Here is a 25,046-nt window from a genome sequence, read left to right as displayed (position 1 = left end):
AATTGTACCTATCTTTAAGAACATTGCTTAATTTTGATTCTGAATCCATGAGCATTTGCTGGTTGCTAATGGTCATCAGGTCACATTGCTGGGAAGCCTGGTGGACAAAATTACCATTCTGTGGCTGTCTTTAACAACTGAGCGGGTACATCCTCTTGTCAGCTCAGCATATCATGTCAAGTTCAAGCTGAGCAATAGCAACTGTTATGATAGGTTAAGGAACACAAGCTAGAACTCATGATTCCATATTACTATAGCCTATAACTGCTAAGTGACCAGAGGAAATATACCGTCTTCAAATGGCAAACCCTCGAATGAAGTCCTCGTTGCTTGGTCATGAGTTATACATGGAAATCCCACATGACATAAATGTTCTTGTTTTAAAAATTTTCTTAACCAACTATTGCACAATCAGTTTCTGCAACATGATATTTTGACATGGGTTCATTATTTGCACAGGGATAGCATTCTTGGCGTGGCTACCACGTTCAGGAACCAAAGGAGGAAATGATTAACAAAGTAATGATTGTATCTACAGAATCACGCTGCATATTTAATCGAATTGATCCAAACCATTACAACACATGTAAAAGCAACATTTGCAGCAATTCAACATCAAGATTATGATATTGCTTTGATGTGGCCTGCTAATATTAATTTTCCTCATGCTGCAGTGTCACTGGGCCAATTGATGTTCTTAAAATTGAGAAGATGGGATGACTAAAAATGACTTCTGACAGAGTTTGATTGGAAATTGATTGAACAGCATCAAGAACACAAATGCAGCTTCTTGACTCTTGTGCCAGCTAGATAGCACAAGTCTTCATCTTTTCTTTTCTTTCCTGCTTTTCCCTGATGCAGTTTTAATCAAATTCCTTGTCCTAAAGTCCATGTTCATTGAATAGCAAGATTTGTATGCGTGAGTTGGAACTGCTTTCACAAATCCATAGCACAATTATCCATGCGTTTTGCCTCCTGAGCACCTTGATTGGTCCTCAATGTATTCAATTTCAGCCCAAACCCAAAAACAGAAGGAAGGGGGTTGGAAAAAGGAAGAAAAGAAAAACCTAATGGTTCATAATGCTGTGAATCTGTCCATTTACTTTGGCCCCAATTGATTTTGTTTATCTTTTCTGTTTCAATCAGAAAATGTGAATCAACTTTTTAAAGTCAAAGTATGTTTGGTGAGGCATGTGCTTTAAATTGATTATACAGGTAAATATTGATTCTATGAATAACAAAATTTTCAAAGTTCTTCTCAGCTGATTGCATTATAGTCATAATATTGCATCACTTTACAACTTGTTTTTTCATATTAGAAGGTGTGGATCTGATTTAAATATTTCAGATCATGGTGAATTAACCGACCTGGTGTTGTTGAATTTTTTGGGCATAAACTAAGAAACAACACATTAGTGTTGCAAAAAAAAAAAAAAAATCTTATAAAAGACTTGTATTGAAACTGAAAATAAACTTATGTTATTGATTCATCAACTCACCATTTATAGTGAGTACATAAAACAAACTAACAAAATATCCACCTAACAATTATCCAAAAAAAATCTCAACAAAACATAATTTTCTACTAGCAAATCTTAGGTAAAATATCTGTTAACAAATCAACATGCAGATCTTGGTTAATAAATATACTTATTCTGCTACTAACTAAATTATTTTGATACGAAATATAATCTAGTGAAATCTGTAAGAAAAGTTGGCGTATTTCAACAGTTGTCTTACAACTGATTACAACATATGTAACTTTTCCACACAAAATAGGATCAAATGGACATATTTTGCAAGTCTTGAGAGCAAATTTGAAATTACAGGCACCAAAATAATAGATCGAGGAGGAAAGTGTAATTTTATGCAACACAAAATTGATCATCCACTGTTTTTGAGACCAAAATTGTGGGCAAATAGTTGTTAGTACCTCCACATCAATTTCTTCAGCTGCTGCAGCATGTTTTAATTAGAAAAACATATACTATAATTAATCCATAAAGCAATAACAAATATCAACCACATCATATAGATTTTCATCTCATCTCTACCTAATTGTTGAACTCAAACAATAGAAAAGATGTGCACAGATTATGCAGTGGCAAATTGACTGCTTTGAAAATGGCTAACTCTTGACATTAATGAATAACCAAACCAACCACCAATAAATCTACCCATTTCATGTCAGCTTCAGTCCTTAAAGACGTTCGTGGAAGTTTTAAGAAACCCCCCAGTGATTGTTAGCCACATGGAATATTGTCATCCAGAGGCAGAAGTTGACTTGAATGCAACAACTGCTGCTGAGGGAACCCTCAACATCCTCTCTTCTTCTTCTTCTTCTCTTCTGGGAGACCTATAAAAACATCTTAATTTGATGTAGATAAACAGCGACATGCATCATGCAAAGACGACTGAATGTTTCTACATACACTCGCGCCACATGTATACCCACCAAGTATTTAAACAAAGGAAAAAAAATTTTGTGACATTTAAGTTTTAACTATGGAGTTCAAGATTTGATCAATGCGTCTTTTGTGTCTCTAAGCTCGTTGACGGCACAGCTAGATGTAACTCTTACAAAAGTAAAGACCACATCTTCCCATGCATCTCTTGACGTTTAAGTTGTTAGTATTTTTGGGAGCAGCATTGCATGTTTTTTTTTTGGCTCTAAGCCTGTAATAATATTTGTTGGACTACGAATGATGACCATGCAAATGCATGCATGGTCATCTTAAGCACACCTGTTGATAAAACAATTTGCGACCTAGTTTATCTGACAAAACCTTCTTATAACTCCTGAAAAATACATAGGTTAGGTTTCAGGGTATCAGAATGTCTGAACTGGAGGATGATATACACAACTTGACAGTGTTGTTTCATATGTGCTTCTTTTGTCTAGTAAGTAAAGATAACAATCATGTAAGTAGCAAGATTAGTTCGTATGCCTTAGGCATGTGTTAGTACGTGGAATGGATAATTCCCCTGCGTCAACGTATACCTTTGCTCACAATTGTAAAGTTTACAACATCAATAGAATCCAATTATCATCCCGGGAGAAAAAATACACTTTTTTTTATTGAGAGAATATATATAAACTTTTGTCACATCATCTACTAAGTCGATTACATCTAATCTAAGGGCAAATTTGTATGAAATAGAACTTATGAGATTCCGTTCGCATCCACCGGATGCATCATGGGCCGTCTTAGAGTGAGGTGGGGAGTAGCCACAGTCCCAAAATTTAAACAATTGAGGAATATTTTTTTAAAAAAATATTCTTTATAAGTTTTAGATTTACTACCACAGAAACTTAACATATGCTTATGTTGCAATTCATCTCCTTAACATAATATATTTTCTAATTCCTGTCTATGAAATGCATCATCTAACATTAAATTTGAAGTTTTCCTACAAATAATGAAATAATAAAAAAACTGTCCAATAATTTGGGAACATGTCACTTTTTACTAAATCCCACGTACACGTGCCTCATTACCGCAACCACTGGATTGTGGTAGGCAAAAAATGGCGTTAAAAAAAAATGAAAACTCAACTTTATTTTGTTGTTTGGGGGGTGGGGGGGGGGTTGTTTTGTGCGTACGGAAATTGATATGCAGTCATTTAATTTGGGTTATCAGCTTGGTGGCCATAATTCATCATCATGCTTTAAAGTTTAAAGGAAACAGCCACCTAATTTCGTTGGAAGAGTTCAATCTTGTTAGAGCCTGGACCATCAACCGCCCAAAGCCCTTATCTTATATTCTACCTTTTTTGAAGTTTTCAGGTGGTCATGATCACAGGCACATTTTAAGGATTACTACTATATATGATATGCCATTTTCACCAGTTCTTGTTATTGGGTCAAATAGCAAATTATCTCCACCAAAAAAGCATGAGGGTCTCTTTTTTTTTTTTTTTTTTACTACATTATTAAGTGCATCAATCCTAGTGTGTGAGGAAAAATCATGTGTAATATTAGCCCCCTTGACCCTCCGGGCTCTATTAATCCTGGTTTTTTGCAAGGGAAGAACTATAGACAGTGCATGAGTCATTTTGTTGGTCTTAAATCTTGGAAAGTTGTCGTTTAATATTAATGCTTGCATGGATGCCAACTACCAGACCAGTGAAGTTCTTATGCAAATCAAGATTTCAAACTAATCTGCTTTGAATATGAAAGTTCTCATCAGTTTGAGCGACAGTAACAAGCATTGCATCTTCGACAATTGACCAATTTCAGCTGGGATGGAACCACTGAGTACATTCAGTCCCAAATTCCTACAATATGTTGCACTCGATTGAACATGCAGTGTCATTTCTAAGTCACACGGCTATGCAGGAGGAAGTGAAGTAAATTTTCCAAATAGGCTAAAGATCACTTACAAGTCCATGAGCTCTTTTAGCTGAAAAAGTTGCTGTGGAAGTTCACCAGAAATATCCAGAGCATAAATTTTCCTAAATGATATGAGGATCAGACGTCTCCGTTAAAGAATAAAACAAAAAAAAAATTGTGGATGATGAACTGACAATTGAGTTATATGGCAGACAGTGGCAGAACATTCACAAGCAATCCTGGGATTTGCTGCGTCTGGTGCCCAAGTAGCATTCTTGGTGCAGGGATCAATCCTAGTCATATTCAACTTGGTTTGCAAGTTCCAATGATCAAGAATCTTGTTCACAGCAACCGCTATCCAATAGTACGAGGCATACAATAAAGTTTTTGAAGTGCTCAATTGAGAACTTTAGACTAACTAGCCAGCTATATAAAGGGAACAACTTTTTTTTTAAAAAAAAAAAAGAAAAGAAATGATGATGAACTGGGAAAAACCCTTCATTTGGGTCAGTGGTTGGCTGGGCAGAGATCAGCTTTAGCATAAAAAGAGAGAGAGAAAAAAAAAAAGAAAAAAGAACAAGCTTCTTAAGAATTCCATGGTTGGATGAAAAAAAAAAAGAAGTCGTGGCGCCAAAGTATTCATGAGCATGAACTCTCGTGGATGGTAGTAGTGATTGAGAAACTCTAGCAGTAATCAGAGTGAAGCCAAGCCATGCAATTGAAGAACCAAAATGGTTTGTATTGCAAAATGGCAAAAGTGACTAGTCTAGAGATGGACATAAGCAGATTGTAAGTGGCGCAGAAGTAAAGAAAATACTGAACAGACGTTGATGATGAAATGGAAATGTTGTTGCTGGATATGACTTTTGAACTTCCATTTCTTGCTCTTGATTGTGAAAGTTTGATTTTGTACTATTCCCAGGGACAACAAAAGCCACGGTGAAAGCTGAATGACATCCCATCATATATGCCTGCCAATGTGTTTGCTTTCTTTGAGTAAACAAGAACGACAGCATGCGTAGACTCAAAATTCCTGGAGTTGTGCCTGTGAGATCAATCAGTCAGAATTATCCCTTTCACACTTCAACCCCCTTCTAGAAGAATAGCAATTAATCTCTCAATTCAAGCAAGATGAATAGAATTCTTGTTTTTATACGAGACCACTTGCTATTTTGTGCTGTTTTCCATGAGCCGTCAGTGTACGGACTTTGAGTCCAAAAGCATTTTTGATGCCAAAAGCTTACTGTCAAGAACCAGTAAATGGACCGGATTTAGCACTTTGAGTCCAAAATATTTCAAGATTCCGAAAGCCTAACAAAATGAAGCAGTTAACAAGTGCTTCAATGACAAAACGATACTTTAGTTTTACATAATTGAAGCTCTTAAGTGTACAAGTAAACGAGACAGGGCCTTAGTTGTTGCATAATTTTCTGCTAATTAATAGATAATTAAAAATGTGTTCATTAAGAACGTAAGAATTTTTTTTTTGTAAAAAACAGCAATCCAAACAAGGGTTTTTTAAAATGACTTTTTTTTTTGGGTCAATACAGGGGTGTCCGGGTCAATTCTTACAGGGTCCGACTAATCCCCTGCGACCCGGGAGAGGAGGTCCCACTCCACATCGAGCACGTTACTTCGTACCAACATAAAACTTCTCATGGATCAGGATTGTACTGGGTCAGATATTGTTTTTGGGGATTTAATGAAGATACTTGATATTTTTTACATGGATGTAAAGATTCAAAGATGTCATGCCTGCACCTGCATATGGTAATTGGGACTAGGGAATTCATGTCAAGATCAAGAGTAGGAGATAAAGACGTTGGTCAAAATGATCAAGCTGATTTAACTCCATCCAATTCATCAATTCATGAAGTCTCTCAACCATTTTCTGGAAATAATTTCACGCGTGCTCGGCAACTAGTACATCAGACAAGTCTTTCAATTTCCGCGTTGAAAGCCAGGCGGTCGCAGTACTAGTGCTATTCATTTATTTGCTCAATCGGGCCCATGCAATACAACTGTAGGAGCATTACAATACTAGTCTGTATAAGTAATCCCACCCCCCCCCCCTCCTCCCCCCACAACAAAAACACCCACAAAACATTTTCAAGGCATCAATTATTCTTCATTTGCCAAAGACAATAATAATATTGAGCGTGTAGGAGTGGAATTTTTATTCTGTTTGACCTAATCGTGTAAAATGGCTGGCGTCCAAGCAGCCCAAGCGAAAAAACTGACTGAAGTTGGACCGGTCAACCTAAGTGATCAGGCAATGATTTAATGCTAACAAGGAAATTCTCCAAGAACTCTCAATCCCCTGGAGTAGGGCAAAAATAGTAGTAGCTTCTTTTTTCCCTTTTCCTTTTTAATGGGCTCTGCAATGTTGATTTTCATGCATTATAGCATTCAGATTCGTATCCTATGGATTGAGAATTTTTGTGAAAAACTATTTTTATTTGTGGGATCTACAGAAAAGAATTTCAAATGCAGCTCTAAAAACACACGTCTCAAATACAATTAAATACACTTAAAAATTAAATAAATAAATAATTGATACACTCTTCGTTCTTTCGACACTGCCACTCACCACACCCCACCATCGCCGCTACCTCCTCCCTCCTCTCTCCTCTTTTTTTGTCTCCTTCTTCTCCTTCCTCTCACTTCCTCTCCGTCCCTCACCCCTTTTTCTCTATTCCTTTTCTTCCCTCCCTATTGGGAGCCCCTTCCTCTACCTTCCCCTTTTTGGTCGTGACTAGAGCTCCCTTTGGACTAGATTTGAGAGCTCTGGCTGCGACTAGAAAAGGAGGAAGGGAGGAGGGGAGGGCTCCAGTGGAAAGGAAGAGAAGTGAATGGGAGGAAGGAGAAGGAGAAGGAGAAGGTAGAGTATAGGGAGAGGGAGGAGAAAGGAGGGATGGGGTGGTGGCAATGATGGATGGCAGTGATAAGCTGTGATATTTTTAATTTTAAAAAAATCTCAAAAGAATTTTTCATTCTAAAAGTATTTTAAAATATCTACTCAAGAACACCTCCAAAAACAGTGAACCATTTACAATAAAAATTTTTTATGTACATTACTACAGTAAAAAATTTGAAAAACACTTTAAAAACACCTAATCGGCCTAAACATAGGTGAAAAATTAAATCAAATTACCAAAGCCCACCTATCAATTTCACTCGGAAGATTGTGAAATTGATCATCTCACTAGGAGCAATTTTTTCCCCCCACCTTTTAATCTCATGATTATAAAAGCATTACCCAATATCTCTAGTTCCTTTGACCTTTAGCTTATCATTTTTACTACCATACAAAGCTCTCATCGACGAAATATATTATACTCATAGACTTCTCAGGAAAAAAAATGCACAATTTATCTAGCATCACCTACATTAACATTTTTTTTCCTAAAAATGCAAATTAGCTCATGATTTCGAACATAAAAACCGACTTCTTTCCATTTTGAATGGTAATTTATTAGGATTAATTTTATATACACTGATACTGACGGTATATACACTGTCAGCATTGCATGAATAACAGTTATATGAAATTTGAATTTGAACTCCAACTTTTATTCATGTGTCATTAATCGTGTAAACACTGGCAATATATATAAAATTTACTCAGATAATTAACCTTAAAATTCAAAACATTCATGACTCATTTATTTTACTCTATGAGGAAAGTTGCCACCAAAAAATAACTTTTGGTGAAATTTATTTTCTTATCACTAGACTTCAATTTCGGACAAGCCTGCTTAATTAAAGAGATTTCTCACACATTCACACACATCTAGCTAGTCCACCTCTTACAAAACAAACAAGAGAAACGTTGTGCGACAAGGCTATATATATATATAGCTAGTACATAGTAGTAAAACTTCTTATAATTCTGAAAAATAAAAATAAAAAACCCAAAACAAATTACAGAATAGATAGCAAGTTCTCCGACCACATTCAAATCTTTTGCACTGCTGCTTTAATTATCGCCTTTTCCTAGCTTGTGACTGACAATATTCCAATCGTTCCCCTCCTACTCCATCAACTCCTTCGTTTCAGTAATTCAATGCGTTGCACAGACTCCACGAATATTCTGCAACACAATTGGATCCCAACCCATCACACAATTATCTTTAATCAACACTGTAAAGACTCCAACTTTAATCAGTAAAAGTTAGTTAAACTTTCATTAGTACTTCTGCCCCCCATCTCAACCAATTCATTAGAAAATTGACTGATCAGGGCTCACCGGTTGATATAATTCTTGTAACTGTTAGTGTAAATTCGTACAATTTGGATGTAAATTTAAATTTGTTAACTCGTGCGACGACATTGGCGATTATATTAATACCATACAAGTTTACATCAAATGTAGTCGTAATTACATGAACCGCTTTGAACTAGACATAATTCGAGCCATGTTGCCCAACCCTCTTCACTGTCAAAGAGATTGAGATTGATGCATAACTGGATGTGATCTTTCAGTTTTTCAGGATTAATTCTTGATTGCAGCATGACTAATGAACGGTCAGTTTTAGACTACTGTTCAATGTGACATGCTTCTGCCTTCAATTTCCCACCAAGCAAATATACTTGTTTCGGGTAAGAGCCAAAAAGTTCCTCAATTAAGAAGAAAGGGAGGGAAAAAAGAAAGAAAGCCATTTGTATGATCTTAACTACATAAGACAGAAAAAATAAAGCGGCTAAGAGTATACAGTACATACTGCCATGGGACGTCTCCTGCTAGGAGCCAGTCTCCTTCTTTGTCCAGGTACGAGAGAATATAAGGTCCATCATCTTCATCACCATTTCTGTCTGTGCATCAAGCAAAACTCATCTCATTAATCCATAGCTAGATAGATAGATAGATAGATATCTGCAAATTTCCAAGGCAAAATAGCCACACACAAAAAAAAAAGACAAGTCGTGGGAATGAATTTAATGCTTTTGAGACTTACACTTGGCAAACATGTTGAGCACGGCATTGGTGAGGGCTTGATAAGAGTCAAAGAGAGTTAAATCAATCTTTCTTCCTATGATGACCCCCTCCATCTTCACCTTCACAAATACCGAGTTTCTAACACCAGCCCTCTCCAGTGCTCTTTCCTGGCGGCCACCACGGAGAAATTTCTTCCTCCACGATTTTATAGGTGGCCAACCCACTATTTGATCATGGTCGTCCTCATCATTCTTGCTGTGAAAAATTTAGTCAAACACTAGGAGTCGATTTGTGTTTGTTCTAAAATTTTCGTAATTGTTAAACATGCTTTATTTGTCAACATTCAAGCAAAATTGAGGTTAACTAGCCACAATACCCAAGACCTTATTCAAATACAAATAGAAGCAACAGCTAAACATGCATCCCATGTCACTGGAATGCACATAGGCATTTTCTTAAAGCTACATTTATGTTCATCCAGTTTACGAAAGTCTATACTCGTATATGTTAAAGTTCTACACATTTTTATGTATCAATTCTCTTCAGAGAAAGAAAAAATACTTTGAAATTTTCCTTTACTACTTAATTTCAACCCAAAAAAATCAGAAAATATGTGATTGAATTTCTCAAGCAAAATTAGCTAAAAGGAACTTTTACTTGGCCTGACGTATATTATATATAAAAAAATTCCCACTTACATGTCCAAAGGGCTAAAGGGCTCTCTCTCTTGCTCTTCCCCATCTTCATCATCGTTTGGCTGCCGGCCGTTCCATACCAGCAAAGAAAGCGTCTTGTCTTCACGAAATGCCTCAGAAAAACTGCGCTTTTGTGTGATCATCAGGTTCTTGAATTCGATCAGATCTTTAGGTTGTTGTTGTTGTTGTTGTTCTTGGAGCTGCAGTGCATTCTTATTGATGTTTAGGTCGAAACTTTTATTGGGGAAATGGACCGATGAAACTGAAAGAGCAAGTCCTAGTTCTAGTTCCATAATGCTATAGTATTAGGACTACTACTGTACATAAACGAACAAATCAACACACCTATTAAAATATACACAAAGCTCAAATATATGGGGCTTTTGTCTAAAGTGATCAGTTACTCCTAGATATCTATATTTATATATACCAGGCCTAGTGCTATATGGAGCTTTGCTTTGAAGTCATCCAAAAGCTTGTATATATAGAAAGTTGACTTGAGCTACTTAGATTATAGGAAAAAAAAGAAGAAGAAGAATTAGAGGAAATTAGAATTGGAAAAAGGAGCATATGTTGTCGGTCTGGAAAGAGAAGAATAGAAGGACACCATTGAAGTTGGGTCGGGGAAAAGAGGAGCAATGATATTGACAGCAGAGAAAAGGGGCGAGCTACCGTCTCTGGACCGCTCAGTCCGGACTCCAGACTCTCACCAAAGTCGTAGCCCACCTTGTCTGTCTGTCCCATTGTTACCTAACCTGGAGGTCTCATTTCTCTTCTACTTGTTCTACTGGTTTTTCCTTTTTTCCCCCCCTCTCTGCATCTGCATGTGTGCGTAAACATGCGCTATCATAGTATTTGTCTACTATTTGTTTTGAAGTTTTCCAAGGCTCATGGTTTTCTTTTCTCCCTGCATAACTCAACTGACTAACAACCTTATTCTACTCGATAATCTTTTATTACGTACAGTAGTTGATTAATTTGCTTACTCTCGCAATTAATGACAGTGCATCTACTAATCAAAAGACTGTCTGAAGTTGTTCGGATGCTAAACTAAATTAATAGTATCTACAACCTTATTCATGCATGATGGAAATATTGTCATTGTACATCCCAGAAGTAAAATACACTGCTACCATTTGTTTCTTTATGAAACAGCACAAATTTTCCATCCCTCTTTATTCATAATGCAGAAAAGAGTATATTTAGGTACTCGGTTCTATATGCCCCGCGTGAATGGTCCAGCGGCAACGCCTCGCACCAGTGACCCTTGAGGTCACAAGTTCGAGTCTCCGCTACGCTGGATTCCTCCGTGCACTCAACGTGTTCGGGTCGGGTTGGGGCGCCGGGTCCGGACCGCAGGGGATTAGTCGGGCCCCGTAAGGATTGATCCGGACACCCCTGTATCGACACAAAAAAAAAAAAAAAAGGTACTCGGTTCTATATATGCTACGCTTGGGCACCACTTAAAGTTATTTAATGCCAAATCCATTAAATTCACCAAGTGAGAATATCCGAATGAGATGTAACTTTTAAAATCACAATGCATGTAATATGCTTCTTCTCTATTAGTTGAACGGTTTTGTCTAACGGGTGCCCAACCCGTTAAGATATATTTCAGGTACTAATATTTTTGAAAATATAAGATTAATTAGGGAAACTAAATAAATAAAAGAGAAGATAGGTAAGATTAAATAGACAAATCATGTAAATGCAAGAGAGGATAATGATTGCTGCTAGTATGTGTGTATATATATATGATAGATTATGTGAATATTAGATGTGTTAACGAATATCCTAAAGTGATTCATAAGAAAAACCCTTAGTTTATTTAATACCGCGTGGTGAAATCGATTAGTCCAATCTCCTTAAGTGGCGCCTTGCAGTATTTTTGGACAAGAGGAGTTATTCCTTGAAAATGCTAACCTTGTAATCATCGTCGGTACATTGAACAATATAAGGCTGAAGAGATTTTTTTTTTTTTAAAATTGAGCGATCATTTTCATTGCTTTGAACAAGTGTCTTCGGGAATTCAAGATTAACCGATGTGAACGTGGACACTAGAATTACTTTCTAGAGAATAAAGTGAAGAAGGTGAACCCCATCTTCACTCTTTTGCTGTAAGATTTGGAATAAAACAAGGTGGGAAACATGTCACGTAACTTTTTTAGTTGCAAATGGGTTAAAGTTACAAACTTTGACTAAACGACACTAATGTTGATTAGTCTTTTCCTTTGCTAGAGATGAGAGCTTATGGAAAGGAGCAGCAGCCAATATGATCATCTTTTCTAATGTCACCTAACCTTGTGTTTTTGTCGTTGGTTGCTTTCACAATCCCACTTGTTACAAAATAAAGATGATGGTAGAAAAGATAGAATTATTCATTGAAGAAGTAGATTGGAAGTTAGAAAGGGACTCGTAAAATTGAAAGCTGCAAGTGCAAGAGTGTCCTCGCTAATTAAGTTGATTTTTTTTTTTTTTTTTGGGTAACCCGGAACATGCTCCGACTCGAACCCTTAGGACCCGAGAGCCGACACACCAAATCGGAGGAGTGCGCCACGACCCCACACAGCGACTCCGTGCGAGTCACGGGAGTTCAATTTTAGGGTAAGATTCAAACTCAGGGCCACAAGGGTCCTTAAGAGTCCGTTTACCGCTGGAACACCCCCGTGAGGGCTAATTAAGTTGATATTGTTAACAAGGAAAAAGAAAAAAACAGTTTGGTTTTTTCTTGTTGGTTTTTTTTTTCTTTAAAAAAAAGGGAAGGGGTACTATAGGAGGACAATCTAATGCAAAATATTTTTGGTCCAGAGTGCTAATAAGTACTACTAATTACTTGTTAACTTTTTAAGATTGTGTTGTTGTTTAAGTGTAAACACATGATAGGAAGGCAAGAACAAAACACACTCCTTAACACTTTTAATGATTTCAAACGTACAAAGGTTTTCTGTTTGAACGTAACTTTGTCATTTGAACTATGATAACTTGTTGGCAACATATGCTTGATTTTCAACATGTTCAGCTTGTCGGCGGATGGCCATCAAGCACGCCATGACTAAGCAGCCCCCGCTGATCTGCATTTCAAAAGCTTCCATGATGCTGCAAAAGCTAAACTGGTATTCCGGCTAATTAAAACATTCTCTTCATCTTCTAGATCATTATAGATAATTATGCAACTTCCAAATCATCATCTCGATTTAAATATTACTCGATTCGTTTTGTCGGATTTTCCTTGAACATTTCTACACAAATTATTGGAAGGAGGAGTGGAGGGTGTGCGTTGGGGGGAATGGCCCTGGACAAACCACCCAACAATAACAAATATACGTTTGTTACGTGTTTCTTACTTCTCTCATTTGATCCATACACCGGGTGGATAAGCATGTGTGTATATTAATGATCTATTACCAGAAAGAATCAGAATATAATCTTTGCTCCGTAACAATTGCATCATCAACTATTATGACTGCAGACTGCGAGGAGCTAGCAAATTATGTAGTGCGTTTCGTAGTTAACGCGTATACCGTTAGGAAATTGGCTTAATTTCTTTTAAGCAAATTTCTTGTTTTGTGTGGAACTAACTAGTTTTCTAATTGGTTTTAATTACTTGAAATAGTAGTCAAAGAAATTTTCTGTTTTGTTTATGACTAGAAGTTATTTCCTATGATGTACAAGTCTAGGAATTAGAATTGATTTTCTGTTGTTATTTGATTTTTTTTGGTCAAATAATGTTCTCTATAAATAGGTGGGTTGGCATACTACAGAAGACGCACACAAGAGGTGACATGTAGCCTTATACATGGGGTGTGAGAGAGGGTTCTTGGGAGATGAGAGATAGTATACAAGGGTTGGGTTTGAGTTCAAATTGTATTCTTGTATAGGGTTTTCCTCTCATAATAAAGAACGGGTTTCTCTCCATGGACGTGGGCTCAATGATGGAGTTGAACCACATACGTTAAAGATTGTGTGTCGTTTATCTTTCGTGCTTGTGACTTGTTTGCCATTAAATTGTTGTGTACTTGATATCTCAATAGTTGTTTGTTCCGCGCTTAGATCCTGTCAAATAGCAAACGCGGATTAAGTGAACAGTTTATCACTTATTTTTTTAAACGAAGCAAGTTTTATCTAGAAAATTCGGTGACACTTCATTGATTCTAAGCCATGTTGTATTTTTTTTTCGTTATCAAATGCATGCATTTGAACAATCTTAACCCATTAAATTGAAGCGTTAGATTGAATTATCAAACAGGACCTTGGTAATTAACACGGTAAATAAATCCCAATGTTGTACATTGGATCCATCTAATCTAATGGAGTACAAAATGGCAGTAATTGAGGAGGAAGGGACGGAGGACAAGGAGGCAGAGGAGTGGTTTTAATGGTCAGCTCGTGAAGTTCACGTGGCGGGGGGGTGTTGAATACTTGAATGTGGGGGCAGGGCGATAGGACAATGGACACGGGAGTCCCAGAAGTTCCATAGTTGTTGGGCTTCAACACCTACAATCAACCACTTGCTCATCACCATTTAACACGATCAGTCTCATCACTGCCGTTGGTTTGCACGTGTGGTGGATCCCCAACGGCTCGGCATTGTCCCTATTCATCAGTAGAGTAGAAAGCTCTTGTGAATTCCAACCCACCCACAGCTCAGTGAATCAGGATCCAACTCACTCACTATCTATCAAACTATATGTGCACTCAAGATCCAGTCCATATTACATCATGCACGTTCTGTTGGATCAGCTGGGAGCTTGCCATGTTTTCAATCGCATCCAGAACTGTCAAATTCACCCTCTTTTGCTCCCCGACATCATAAACTGAAGATACATAGAAATGTTGCAGATGTAGATATGCTGTAATTTTATGAGTTCATCATATATACTATCAATTATTCTCATTGCAGACTGCTTGAAATGACTTATCATCTATTCATTGAATACAAATTTGCGCATTTCTTGAAATGAAATAGTTGGTGGTAGAATCATAATGTACGTGAACCTTGATCACATTCAACAGCTATATACGCTTCTAGCTAGCTAGGTTCGACGAACCGGCAACTCTACTATCACTGGCAAATCTCTACCTCTGCTGGGGTCGAGAATGATATGGCTAGATGACACAGCAAAGCGAATAAATTGCTGTGTGTTTCTTGATCTTCGGTTTGTTTTTTCCTACTGCAAGTCAAAGTTACATATGCATCATGGGGTAGACGGACCAAGTCTCAACAGTTGAATTAATCCTTTAACTTTAGTTTCATCGACAATTCAATAGTTTTCTTGGTTTCTTCCTGGCCTTAGCCCTTCTTGGCTTTACAATTCAGTAGTTCCACTTTCTCAATTGTTTAACCCTTCTTAGCTAGCCCACCATTTGTGAACAACTGACTGCTGCATCACTCTGATATCCGAAATTATCTTTCCTTTCCTTTCCTTTTCTGTAGGACCCTGTGGCAAAGAAGCATAAGAGATAACAATATGCTCTTGTCCCAACAATATATCCAAGAGGTCCCCCCCCCCCCCAAAGAACCCCAAAATTCAAGAAATCATATTGCCCTCCAACTAAAAGCAACTCATTGAAGAATTATAGGGACCTTAATCTTCAGGATAAGAGTTTGGTTGAATCCCGAATGAAGTTCGAGTCTGAGGCGATAGGAGTTCAAAGTATCATAATCTTCTCAAGTCATTTTCAGGACAGATGTCACTGGAAAGATCACTCTCTCTCAACTTTCACCAATTAATGGCCCAACCCCATTTTATATATCTAGCTAGTAGTATCTTCCTTCCATATGGGCACCATCTTTCGAGTTTCATGAGCAGCAGCAGCAGTGGCAAACACACGTGGGGGTCTGTGGAGATTTGAGTAACATTGGCAGTTTTCCATTGATACCATGATGTTGATCCCCCCCAGATTTATTGCCTTGTATCTAGATAGGGCCATAACATCTTTCGTATCATAAACTAGCTGCTTTCTATATATCCTTGATGCTTGATTTTTTTTGGGTGCATGGCCGGCTTCTATATTCACCTTGAGGACGATATGTATCATTCCATCTTTGACCAAGAAAAAAGCAAGAACATCATAGGCACCTTTAGGCTAGTAGGTGTAGCCCAATGTTTCCTTTACTAGGGAAATCCAGAAATGGCTCAGCAGGCAGCATGTCGAGCCTTTGAACAAGAGGGCTGGGGCTGTACCCATTATTTCGTGAAAACAGAATGTGCATGCGAGCTTTTTGATCTTTGTTGATTTTGATTTTTCATTGGTTTTGTGTTGTAATTTTCGGAATTATTAGGTTCATGAATCAAGGTTTTTAGTTAAGATTCATTTCATTATAGTGATGGTTAGTATGCTAACTTTTACATCATGTTTCCAATATTCCAATGCATGCCAAGAAATGTAGTGATGACCTGCAGACAACAGTGTTCCATTTGTGACTCAGACCGATCAATATGCATTGAATTTGATGTCAAATGGATTCCATTCATCCTGCAACTAGCACAGAGGAGAGATATGAACGTCTATATATATATATATAATTGCCTTGAATATCAATAGATGGGGTTTCCTTCTTTTGTAGACCCCCATCCTAAATTAAAATATACAATTCGAATAACGCCATGTAATTTCAACTAAGGGTGCAAACGAATCGAGCCGCTCGCGAGCGGCTCAATACAAGCTCAAGTCGAGCTCGAGTCAAAGTCGAGCTTGAATTCGAGCTCAAAATATTAAGCTCGTTAGCTCGCGAGCTCGAGTATATATATTTATTTATTTATTTTTTTTTTATTTTAATAGTAAAATTATATAAATATCCTTAATATTTTATTATTTATTAAGAAAAAATATTGAGTTTGTTTGGATGATTTATTTGAGATAATTACTGTAACACTTTTTGTGATGTGATGTGATGTATGTGAGATAAAAAGGTAATTTGGAAGATAAGAAGGTGGTTGAAATTTGTGAAGTAAATTTTTTTATTTAAAATCAAAGTTGTCCAAACAAACCCATTATTTTATTTATTTTTTTTAAAAAATAAAATAATTATTTTTATTTTTTCGAGCTCGAGGTTCAAAATTGTCAGCTCATCAAACTTGAGCTCGAGCTCGAGTTCGATGAAATTAAGTCAAGGCTCGACTCGGTTTGGCTCGTTTGCAGCCCTAATTTCAACACAACTTGCATATATATATATATATATATATATATATTTTAAAAAATAAACTTTAGCATCATTTTACAACATGTACAGATTATTGCAATAAATAAAATTACAACTCATAGAAAAAGAAAAAAAAAACATGTACTGCAATGTTCCGATTGCACTGTCTCAAACTCTCTTGACACATGTACCTTATCAGCTACAAAAGCAACAAACAGCCCCTGGCCCGTCCCCTATCCTCCTTCGTCTTTGCCTGCAATCGGAGGAGCAAGAACATTGCGCCGACGGCATAGTTTGGATGGTGACTTGGTTAAAGTGCCAAATTAACTGATAATCCTACCTATGAAGTCGTGAATTTTGTTTACGTACATCGAAAAATGGATTATACCAATCTAACACAATTACAATTGCCCCAAAATGGATTTACCTTAGTTTACATTCGAAATCATAGGTAAACTACTGATTCATAAATGACACGAATTCAAAGCATGGCAAAATAAAATCTAGAATTTTAAATTTCATTTTTTCTTGCCCGCAATATCTTTTTTTCCGGGGAGTTTTCATGCATTTCATTGGCAAAAAAGAAAAAAAAAATCATCGGATGGTTATGAAAAGAATGACACACCATCTTTAGATGGATTTGAAGTCCCATTCGAGATCCATTCGTGAAAAGAGCACAAGTGTAAGTGTTCTAGACTTGTATACATACGAGTAACAATGCAGACTTTTATCTCATTAGGATTGAATGCTCTCATTTATGGTCTGAGGACGATTCTACGTGCAGATAAATGACACAAATATTTGGTTCTAAAGCTTGGCCATGAACTTGTGTTCCTTAGGATTGAAGTAATTAAAAACAGAAGAGGAACAAAATTTCCCAGTTTGAGGCTTCCTTAAAACATGGACGAAGAGAATCGCATTATTCACCATATCACATCTCGGATCTAATGAAATAGGATGAATTGAAACGGTGTAATTATCTTGAATATATTAACATTTCTTTATTTCCCAATCGTCTGAATCGGACAAAAGAAAGATCTTCTTGTTTCTTTACTAATTTTTTATCTCTAGTTGACCTCTCAGTAGAATTTAAATCCAAATGAAGTTCTGGCCATCTATCCCACTAAAAAAAAAAAAAGAACGAATGAATTTTGTAGGATTTTCTAGAAATTCTCTGATTTCTTTCAAAAGCAGCTAATTAATCATCTACTTCTCATGTTCCGTGAATAGCCGAGACATTGAGGAATAGCCATAATGGCATTTTGGGAATCGGCCTGACCCGGTCTCTGTTCGTTCCGTTTGAAGGAAGGAAGGAAGGAATCAATCTTTCTTTTTTCTTTTTTTTTTGGTAAGAATCTTTCTTTCTTTTCCTCGTTACACAACAATTTTTTTTACTCATTAAAATTTGTGTTTGAAAATTATGTTAGTATTTATGTCTGTTGTTTTATGATCTACACTCCAAGTGCAATCGCCGTTGACAATTGGAGTGACTCGATCCTTGTAAAAGTGGTTTAATAATCAATCCGAAATTTTTTCTTTTTTTTTTTTGGGTGAAAAAATATGAGTGTACGCTTGATAAAATTGAAGTTTGAAATTTGAAATTTGAAAATATTAAATTATTGAATTGTTAAGTTTTAAATCTAATACATTTAAATGCATATCATATTCAGTGATAAGTGAATAGTTTATCATTTAATTTTGGGAGCAAATTTTGCTTAGAAAATTCAATGTTATTTAATTAATTCAGATGTTCAATTTTTTATTATCAAACGATTTGAATATATTAAAATCTGAATCCATTAAATTTAAGTGCGAAAATGAATTATCAAATAGAGCTGCAATTCTTTGAGCCTGCAGTAAAGTTACCTAACATATGTGTTTGGATTGTAAATTATTTGAGATATTTTTACTGTAACACTTTTTGTGATGTGATGTACGTGAGATAAAAAGATAATTGAAAAGATAAAAAGGTGTATTGAAAATTGTAACGGTGATATAAGTAAATATATTTGGGCAAATAATCTTCCATCCAAACACATTAATTAATATTATTATGAGCTAGCAGTAAAAGACGTAGGTGCAGAATTTATCATACATCAGTCACCTGATACTACCGATCTTCTGTCTAAGAAAAATCTAGTCTAATTTTGGGGCAGCTTGCTGCTCACTTGAAAAATCTCGTAATCAGTACAAAAGTGGTTATTTCGCCTATCTATTTGTTATATTGTAAATCTGTTTGTTTTAGAGATTATTTTAATTCCTTAATCATATAATTAAAGCGGATGATATACCGCCTGAAAATTAATACTCATTAATTAATGAATATATTTAAAAAATATTTGTATGTGGAACAGTGGAAGTGGAACTACTATATAATAAAATTTCGAATCAAAGTCGAAAAAAGAAGAAAGAGTTAATCAAATCTTACTTGTAAATCTTGGAGGCTCTACCAGGAAACTGCTAATCTCGAGTCCTGGACGAATCAGCTCTTCGCCGCGTCAACGCCGGCGGAACAGCTGAGTTCCATAAGATTGGTTGGTGGTGACCTGAACAGACGATACGAAGTCAAATAGGCATAGAAGCAAAGACTGAAAAAGTAGCCGCGAGATCGATCGTACCGATACGCAACATAAATGGCATCCAACAGCCCGATACTGCCGTTGACGGGGACCGATGCGCCGCCGAAATCGGAGGAGAAAATTTTCAAAGGATCTCCCATGACAAAGCGCGGAGCCTATGCTGCTATCTCTTACATGGCTTGTGCTGGTAGCTACTCTCTTTTTACTCTTCATTTCTCATTTCCCTGCAATTATTGTATATTTTGCATCGTTTTTATCCTTAAGTTTGATTTTTCTGTCTGCTTTATGCAATTCACGCTTCAAATCATGTTTGTTTGTTCGGTAATTTTGCGCTTCATATATTGGAGGTAATCACCTAATTATGTACTTGGGTGGACGTAAGTATATCTAGTGTTGATTCACCTTGCGTAGACGGAAAACTAGGGGTCTAATCGACCAGAACATTACTGTGGAAGATTGGTTTTTCTTTTCTTTTTTTTTTTTTTGAATGAGATTTTAATTGTATTCAAGGCGCGCTCTACTATTGTTTGTTTAAGCTAAAGCTCAGATGAGCTTTTATCCAGCTGCTCACAGCTTGATCGATTTACCCGTAAACTTGTGAGTTTTTGGCTCACTGGCTGAGCTTAACATACTTACTGAAAACTAAATCTTGTGTTAACTTGATTTGATTAGTTAATGAACCACTTTTAAACATCTTATGCAACTTACTGTTTTTTTATGTTTCCGGAAGTTAAGTTTGTTCTGGTTAGAAAAATTTGCAAAGTATAAGGGTACGATTATTGATGTTTAGGCATCTTCTTTCGAGTTCACCTCATTCCATAATGGCTTTTGTAATAGTGATAATGTGGAAATCTGATGGGTTTTATTTCAGTCCTGGGATTTATTTTATGTGCCTTAATTTCCTTTCGTATAGCTTACTTAATACAATACAATACTTTTTTATCCCTTGTCCTTCGTTGTTCTACGGTGTGCTAAAATGCATTAAGCGGCGGATTAAAATTGTCGGAAGAGGTTCCTCACTTTATTAAGTACATGATGTGGGGCGAGGAAGGGATGTGATTTTTGTTTTAGCATGTATTTTTGTTACAGAGTTGACTTCGTAAGTGCTTTTAGTTGAGCTAATCGTCTACTTCCTAATGCTTTAGTATGTGAAAGTAATTAAGCTAGAAGCTGGCAGGTTTGCTTTTCACTCGTCAACATTCACTTGATCTGCTCACTTTTGCAGTGCTCTTGATATTGTTCAACAAAGCAGCTCTTTCTTCATACAACTTCCCCTGTGCTAATGTCATCACTCTTTGTCAGGTAGATATTGCCAACCATTTATCAGCAATTTCTGGCCTCAGATTTGATTCGAAATCTTCTCTTGGGTTTCCTTTAGAAATTTCATTTGCTGATCTTAATTGCCATTTTGATAATCTTGTAGCTAGTTAGTTATCTATGTATTGTGAAAACCTCATTTTCTCAATTCCTTTTTCAATACAAGAAAAATACTCTCTTCGTTTGATTCTCAAAAGTTTTGTAGAGTTGAGAAGGTCTGACAGTATCTCAGCAGTGGTCTTGTATTTCCTGTGGACTATGACCATTTAGTTGGCATTTTTAATAAGAGATCATTGCACAATGGGCCCTGCGTGAGAAAATAAATTTATTGACATCCTTTCCCATCTCTGGTTGGATGAAAGTTTCTAAACGAACTCTTAGCGCCATGGTGCCTGAAAGGTGGATCTGTAACCATGAGTTGTTTTTGAAAAAAGGAAAAGATGTTTTGGTGCAATTGTTGGATGGAGTACCTCCAAACTTGGATCCAATATTTCATCTGCTTTGCAATTTGATATAAGCATCATCCAGGATCTGAAAAGTTAAAATGATGGTTTACCTGTAGTCAGTATTTTCTGACAATATAAATAGGAAGAAGCCTTTGCAAAATAATTTCACACATTTGCATTTGCATTGGCTCCAAAACCTAGTAAACGAGGGTGTTTAAGGTCTTTTGCACCCTTGACTCTCTTGGTCTACTGAACTTTTTCATACTAACAATTTGCGCTATAGTCTTTGTGGATGTTTTCATAATGCAAGATGGTGCAGATTAGGTGATGATAAACCATGGCTTTCAGCACTTTTTATGCCCCTTTGAGGATGATGTTTGTATGGTTTTGGTCACTTTGTGCTCTTTTTTCCTATTTGTCTTATTGCTGTCTACCCTGGCTTCCATTCTCAGTTGGCTTCTCATCGATCTGGATTTCACTGATTGCATACATGTTACATCGATGTTTCTTTGTTGTAGATGATATGTTCATGTTGCTTCCTTTATGCATTACGACGCTGGAAACTCATTTCATTTCATGCGGGTGAGGCTGCAATGGCTGATACTTTTAAAAGTATGGTGCCATTAAGGACTCTGATCAACACCTCACCAGTTGCTGTGACCTATTTGCTTTACATGGTATTTGCGTTACCTATTAAATTTGCTATTCTGTTTAATTTATTTTCTTACCTCAAGTAATGATTTTGTAATCTTCTGGTTCTCCTTGAAAGCTAGCTACTATGGAATCTGTTCGGGGAGTAAATGTTCCCATGTATACAACCTTAAGGAGAACAACTGTTGTATTTACAATGATTGTGGAGTATATCCTTGTAAGGCAGAAGTACACCCCTCCAATTCTTGGAAGGTAAGCATTCTTTTGAAATAGTGTTTCGCTGTGTCATTCCGCTGCATTTTATATTTTTCATTGAAGTCGCGTGTTTTATTGTCGAGGCATTGCTGGTTATAATTCTTTATTTGGCAGTATCATTTAAATAGGAAATTTTCTTTGGGAAATTAATTGTGCTCTTTTAAAACCTCTAATCAATGTTTTCTTGTAAAAGGGAACTGAAAAGCATGTTTTTTTCTGAACGAAACGCATCATTTTGTAATATTGGTTTATTTTGGTTCTAAAGCAGTAATGCTGGCATAACAAAATAGATCCTGGAGTGCTGATTTTAAGTTATTTTTGCATGCTTTTTCTTGCTCCCAAATCACGTCAAAAGTGAATATTTCCTGTATTTATTTTGGAACACATTTTTTAGGCTTCTGGAAGCCAGGTAGGTTGTGGAGCCTTGTTGTTGCTTCCATATTCTTGTCATTGAAAAACATTTAAGTGATATATTTCCAAAATAGTTCTGCACAGATTCAAATGAGTCTGAATTTTCTTGGTTGATCTGGCATTGCTATGGGTCATATGGCCTCATAGCAAAGAGCTTTTGTTTTTGTATGCAGTTTTGGAGAGGCAACTGAAGTGTAATATGGTAGCTTTAGTTCTCTTAAATTTAGCCTTTGAATATGCATTAGCTTCTCACTAGTGGATGTAATTTCTTCATGTTGCAATTCTAAATACCATTTAACAAAAAGAATAATCAAGGTTTTGTCAGTGTGGCATTGATTGTACTTGGTGCTTTTATTGCGGGAGCTCGGGACTTGTCCTTTGACTACTATGGGTATCTTGTTGTTTTCCTATCCAACATCACCACGGCAATATATTTAGCAACCATAGCACGCGTTGGTAAAATTCTGCTTCAAATTTCCATTTTTCCTTTGCTACTCCATTCTTTCTTTGTCCTTGCTGATATTTTTTCTTGCCCAGGAAAATCTAGTGGCCTCAACAGTTTCGGTCTCATGTGGTGCAATGGTAAGCAGAATTGACCTCTCTCTTTTCCACGCTTTGCTTGTCCTCATTGGATTTCAGATCAGTTGACTTGTAATTCTCTGTATTAATCTAATCGTAGGAATCCTTTGTGGACCTGTGTTATTGATATGGACATTTATTCGAGGTGACTTGGAGATGACAATGAATTTTTCTTCTTTGCTTTCTCCTGGGTTCCTGGTAAATCCAATGTTCATACAACTTCATCTCTCAGAAAGTCACTAATATTTGTATGTCTTCTGTTGCCTTTTTCTGTAATCATAGAATTTATCTTCTGCTGTTTGTTATTTGAAACGGTAAATAACGAATTGCCTTTTCCTTTAGCATGTATCTTTGAGAAAGGATTGATGCCAAGTTCCTTGGATACTGAAATTATCGACATTCTTTTGTTTTGATTTCTGGATTTGCTGTTTTGTAGAATTCTGAATACCTCCAAAAGGGTGTAATTCACAAGGCATTGGTCTTCAAGTTATGAATCTCATGTGCCTATGAAAACATCTGCCTCTCTTTTCATTAAGTTGCTGGTTGCTTGCTTGCTGAATATCATTTGAATATCTTATCAGCTTAAGAATGACTTATGGATGTATTGTTGGGGGTCGTAACTTGTGTGCTGCTCTTTTGGTGAATGCCTACATTTCTTGTCCTTTAATTTGGTCAGCTTACAGTTTGTAGGCCTTCCTGACTTTATTTCCGAAAATGGCAGGTTGTATTGCTACTTTCCTGCATACTTGCTTTCTTCTTGAATTATAGCATTTTCCTGAACACGACTCTCAATTCAGCACTCACGCAGACTATCTGTGGCAATTTGAAGGTTTGTTTAAATCATCTTTTGGGTATTGGATGCATCATCATATATGCTCTCTTAATACCTTGTAAACTTATTTTCATATATCCTTGTTTTGCGCTTTCTGCTTCTGTAGGACCTTTTTACTATTACACTAGGGTGGATAATATTTGGTGGGCTTCCATTTGACATCGTGAGTATCGGTTCTCTAGTTAACTGTCTTTTCATTAGCCACGGATCTGTAAACGCATTTTCCTGTTCCCCTGAATAAAAAGCTGAAAAGAGTCCTGCTTGCTTTTGCAGTTGAATGTTATTGGGCAACTTATTGGATTCTTCGGGTCTGGTTTATATGCGTATTATAAGCTCATTGGGAAGTGACAGCTGAAGATGCCGGTGTAGGTTTTCTGGTAATAGAGAATTTAGTTTTGGCTTTTGCCCCATTTCTTAATCAACGGTGATGGGTCGTTGAAAAGTAGCCACTTGCATGGGCTAGGGAATTTTGTACCATGAAGAAGATGTTCGGACCTCAAATGACTTTGTCTCAACACAATTGCTCAATTGTAGTTATTACGGATGGATTAAGCCCTGGAAGTAGATGCAGTCATCATAGTAGATTTTGCAGTGATCACCCCTGATGAGACCATGCTTTTTTATCTTTTGTAAAGGATGGAATTATTCTTTGCCTCCAACTGTAATCTCAGGCCTAGTGTATAATTTGGCCGGAAACATGGTCAACAATTGTCAATGTACCATAATATATTTACAGGAAACAGAAGTCAGGATTCGATTGTGATGTTTGAAGGTGATTATTAGGGTACACGCAATGCTACTCTTTCCTTGAACTAGTGTTGTTCTGTAGCAGATGGCGAAGAGCATGAATTGCCATTTGGGAAAC

General features: G+C 36.6%; 2 protein-coding genes and 1 long non-coding RNA gene across 6 annotated transcripts; 1 reads left to right on the top strand and 2 right to left on the bottom strand.

Moving 5' to 3' along the window:
* Nucleotides 1-4,127: 4,127 nt before the first annotated feature.
* Nucleotides 4,128-5,394, bottom strand: LOC113703062 (uncharacterized). Its single transcript, XR_011820172.1, has 2 exons — nucleotides 4,528-5,394; nucleotides 4,128-4,455 (listed from the first exon to the last, which is right to left on the bottom strand). It is a non-coding gene; the product is annotated as an uncharacterized lncRNA (long non-coding RNA).
* A 2,617-nt stretch (nucleotides 5,395-8,011) lies between these two features.
* On the bottom strand, nucleotides 8,012-10,428 carry LOC113703063 (auxin-responsive protein IAA5-like). The gene is made up of 4 exons (XM_027224279.2): nucleotides 9,971-10,428; nucleotides 9,292-9,527; nucleotides 9,058-9,148; nucleotides 8,012-8,426 (listed from the first exon to the last, which is right to left on the bottom strand). Exons 1-4 carry the CDS (start codon nucleotides 10,258-10,260, stop codon nucleotides 8,375-8,377), a joined length of 669 nt encoding a protein of 222 aa, XP_027080080.2. The 5' UTR covers nucleotides 10,261-10,428; the 3' UTR covers nucleotides 8,012-8,374.
* Nucleotides 10,429-19,483: 9,055 nt separating this feature from the next.
* On the top strand, nucleotides 19,484-24,993 carry LOC113704050 (UDP-N-acetylglucosamine transporter UGNT1-like). 4 transcript variants are annotated; one of them, XM_027225681.2, is made up of 10 exons: nucleotides 19,496-19,877; nucleotides 20,916-20,992; nucleotides 21,972-22,130; nucleotides 22,223-22,356; nucleotides 23,096-23,226; nucleotides 23,308-23,352; nucleotides 23,450-23,547; nucleotides 24,071-24,178; nucleotides 24,288-24,344; nucleotides 24,455-24,993. In XM_027225681.2, the coding sequence occupies exons 1-10, from the start codon at nucleotides 19,745-19,747 to the stop codon at nucleotides 24,527-24,529; spliced, it is 1,017 nt and encodes a 338-aa protein (XP_027081482.2). In that variant the 5' UTR covers nucleotides 19,496-19,744; the 3' UTR covers nucleotides 24,530-24,993. The 4 variants fall into 4 exon arrangements, 2 of the variants coding, with proteins under 2 accessions (XP_071917693.1, XP_027081482.2); XR_003451562.2 differs by lacking the exons at nucleotides 24,288-24,344; nucleotides 24,455-24,993 and adding an exon at nucleotides 23,786-23,988 and having other exon boundaries at nucleotides 19,484-19,877; nucleotides 24,071-24,171; XR_011819906.1 differs by lacking the exons at nucleotides 24,288-24,344; nucleotides 24,455-24,993 and adding an exon at nucleotides 23,786-23,988 and having other exon boundaries at nucleotides 19,484-19,877; nucleotides 23,450-23,597; nucleotides 24,071-24,171.
* Nucleotides 24,994-25,046: the final 53 nt, after the last annotated feature.

This window comes from Coffea arabica, chromosome 8e, assembly GCF_036785885.1.
Source record: "Coffea arabica cultivar ET-39 chromosome 8e, Coffea Arabica ET-39 HiFi, whole genome shotgun sequence".
Lineage (NCBI taxonomy): Eukaryota > Viridiplantae > Streptophyta > Magnoliopsida > Gentianales > Rubiaceae > Coffea > Coffea arabica.
Note: the sequence above shows the minus strand (reverse complement) of the source record. Positions and strands in the feature narration are given on the sequence as shown.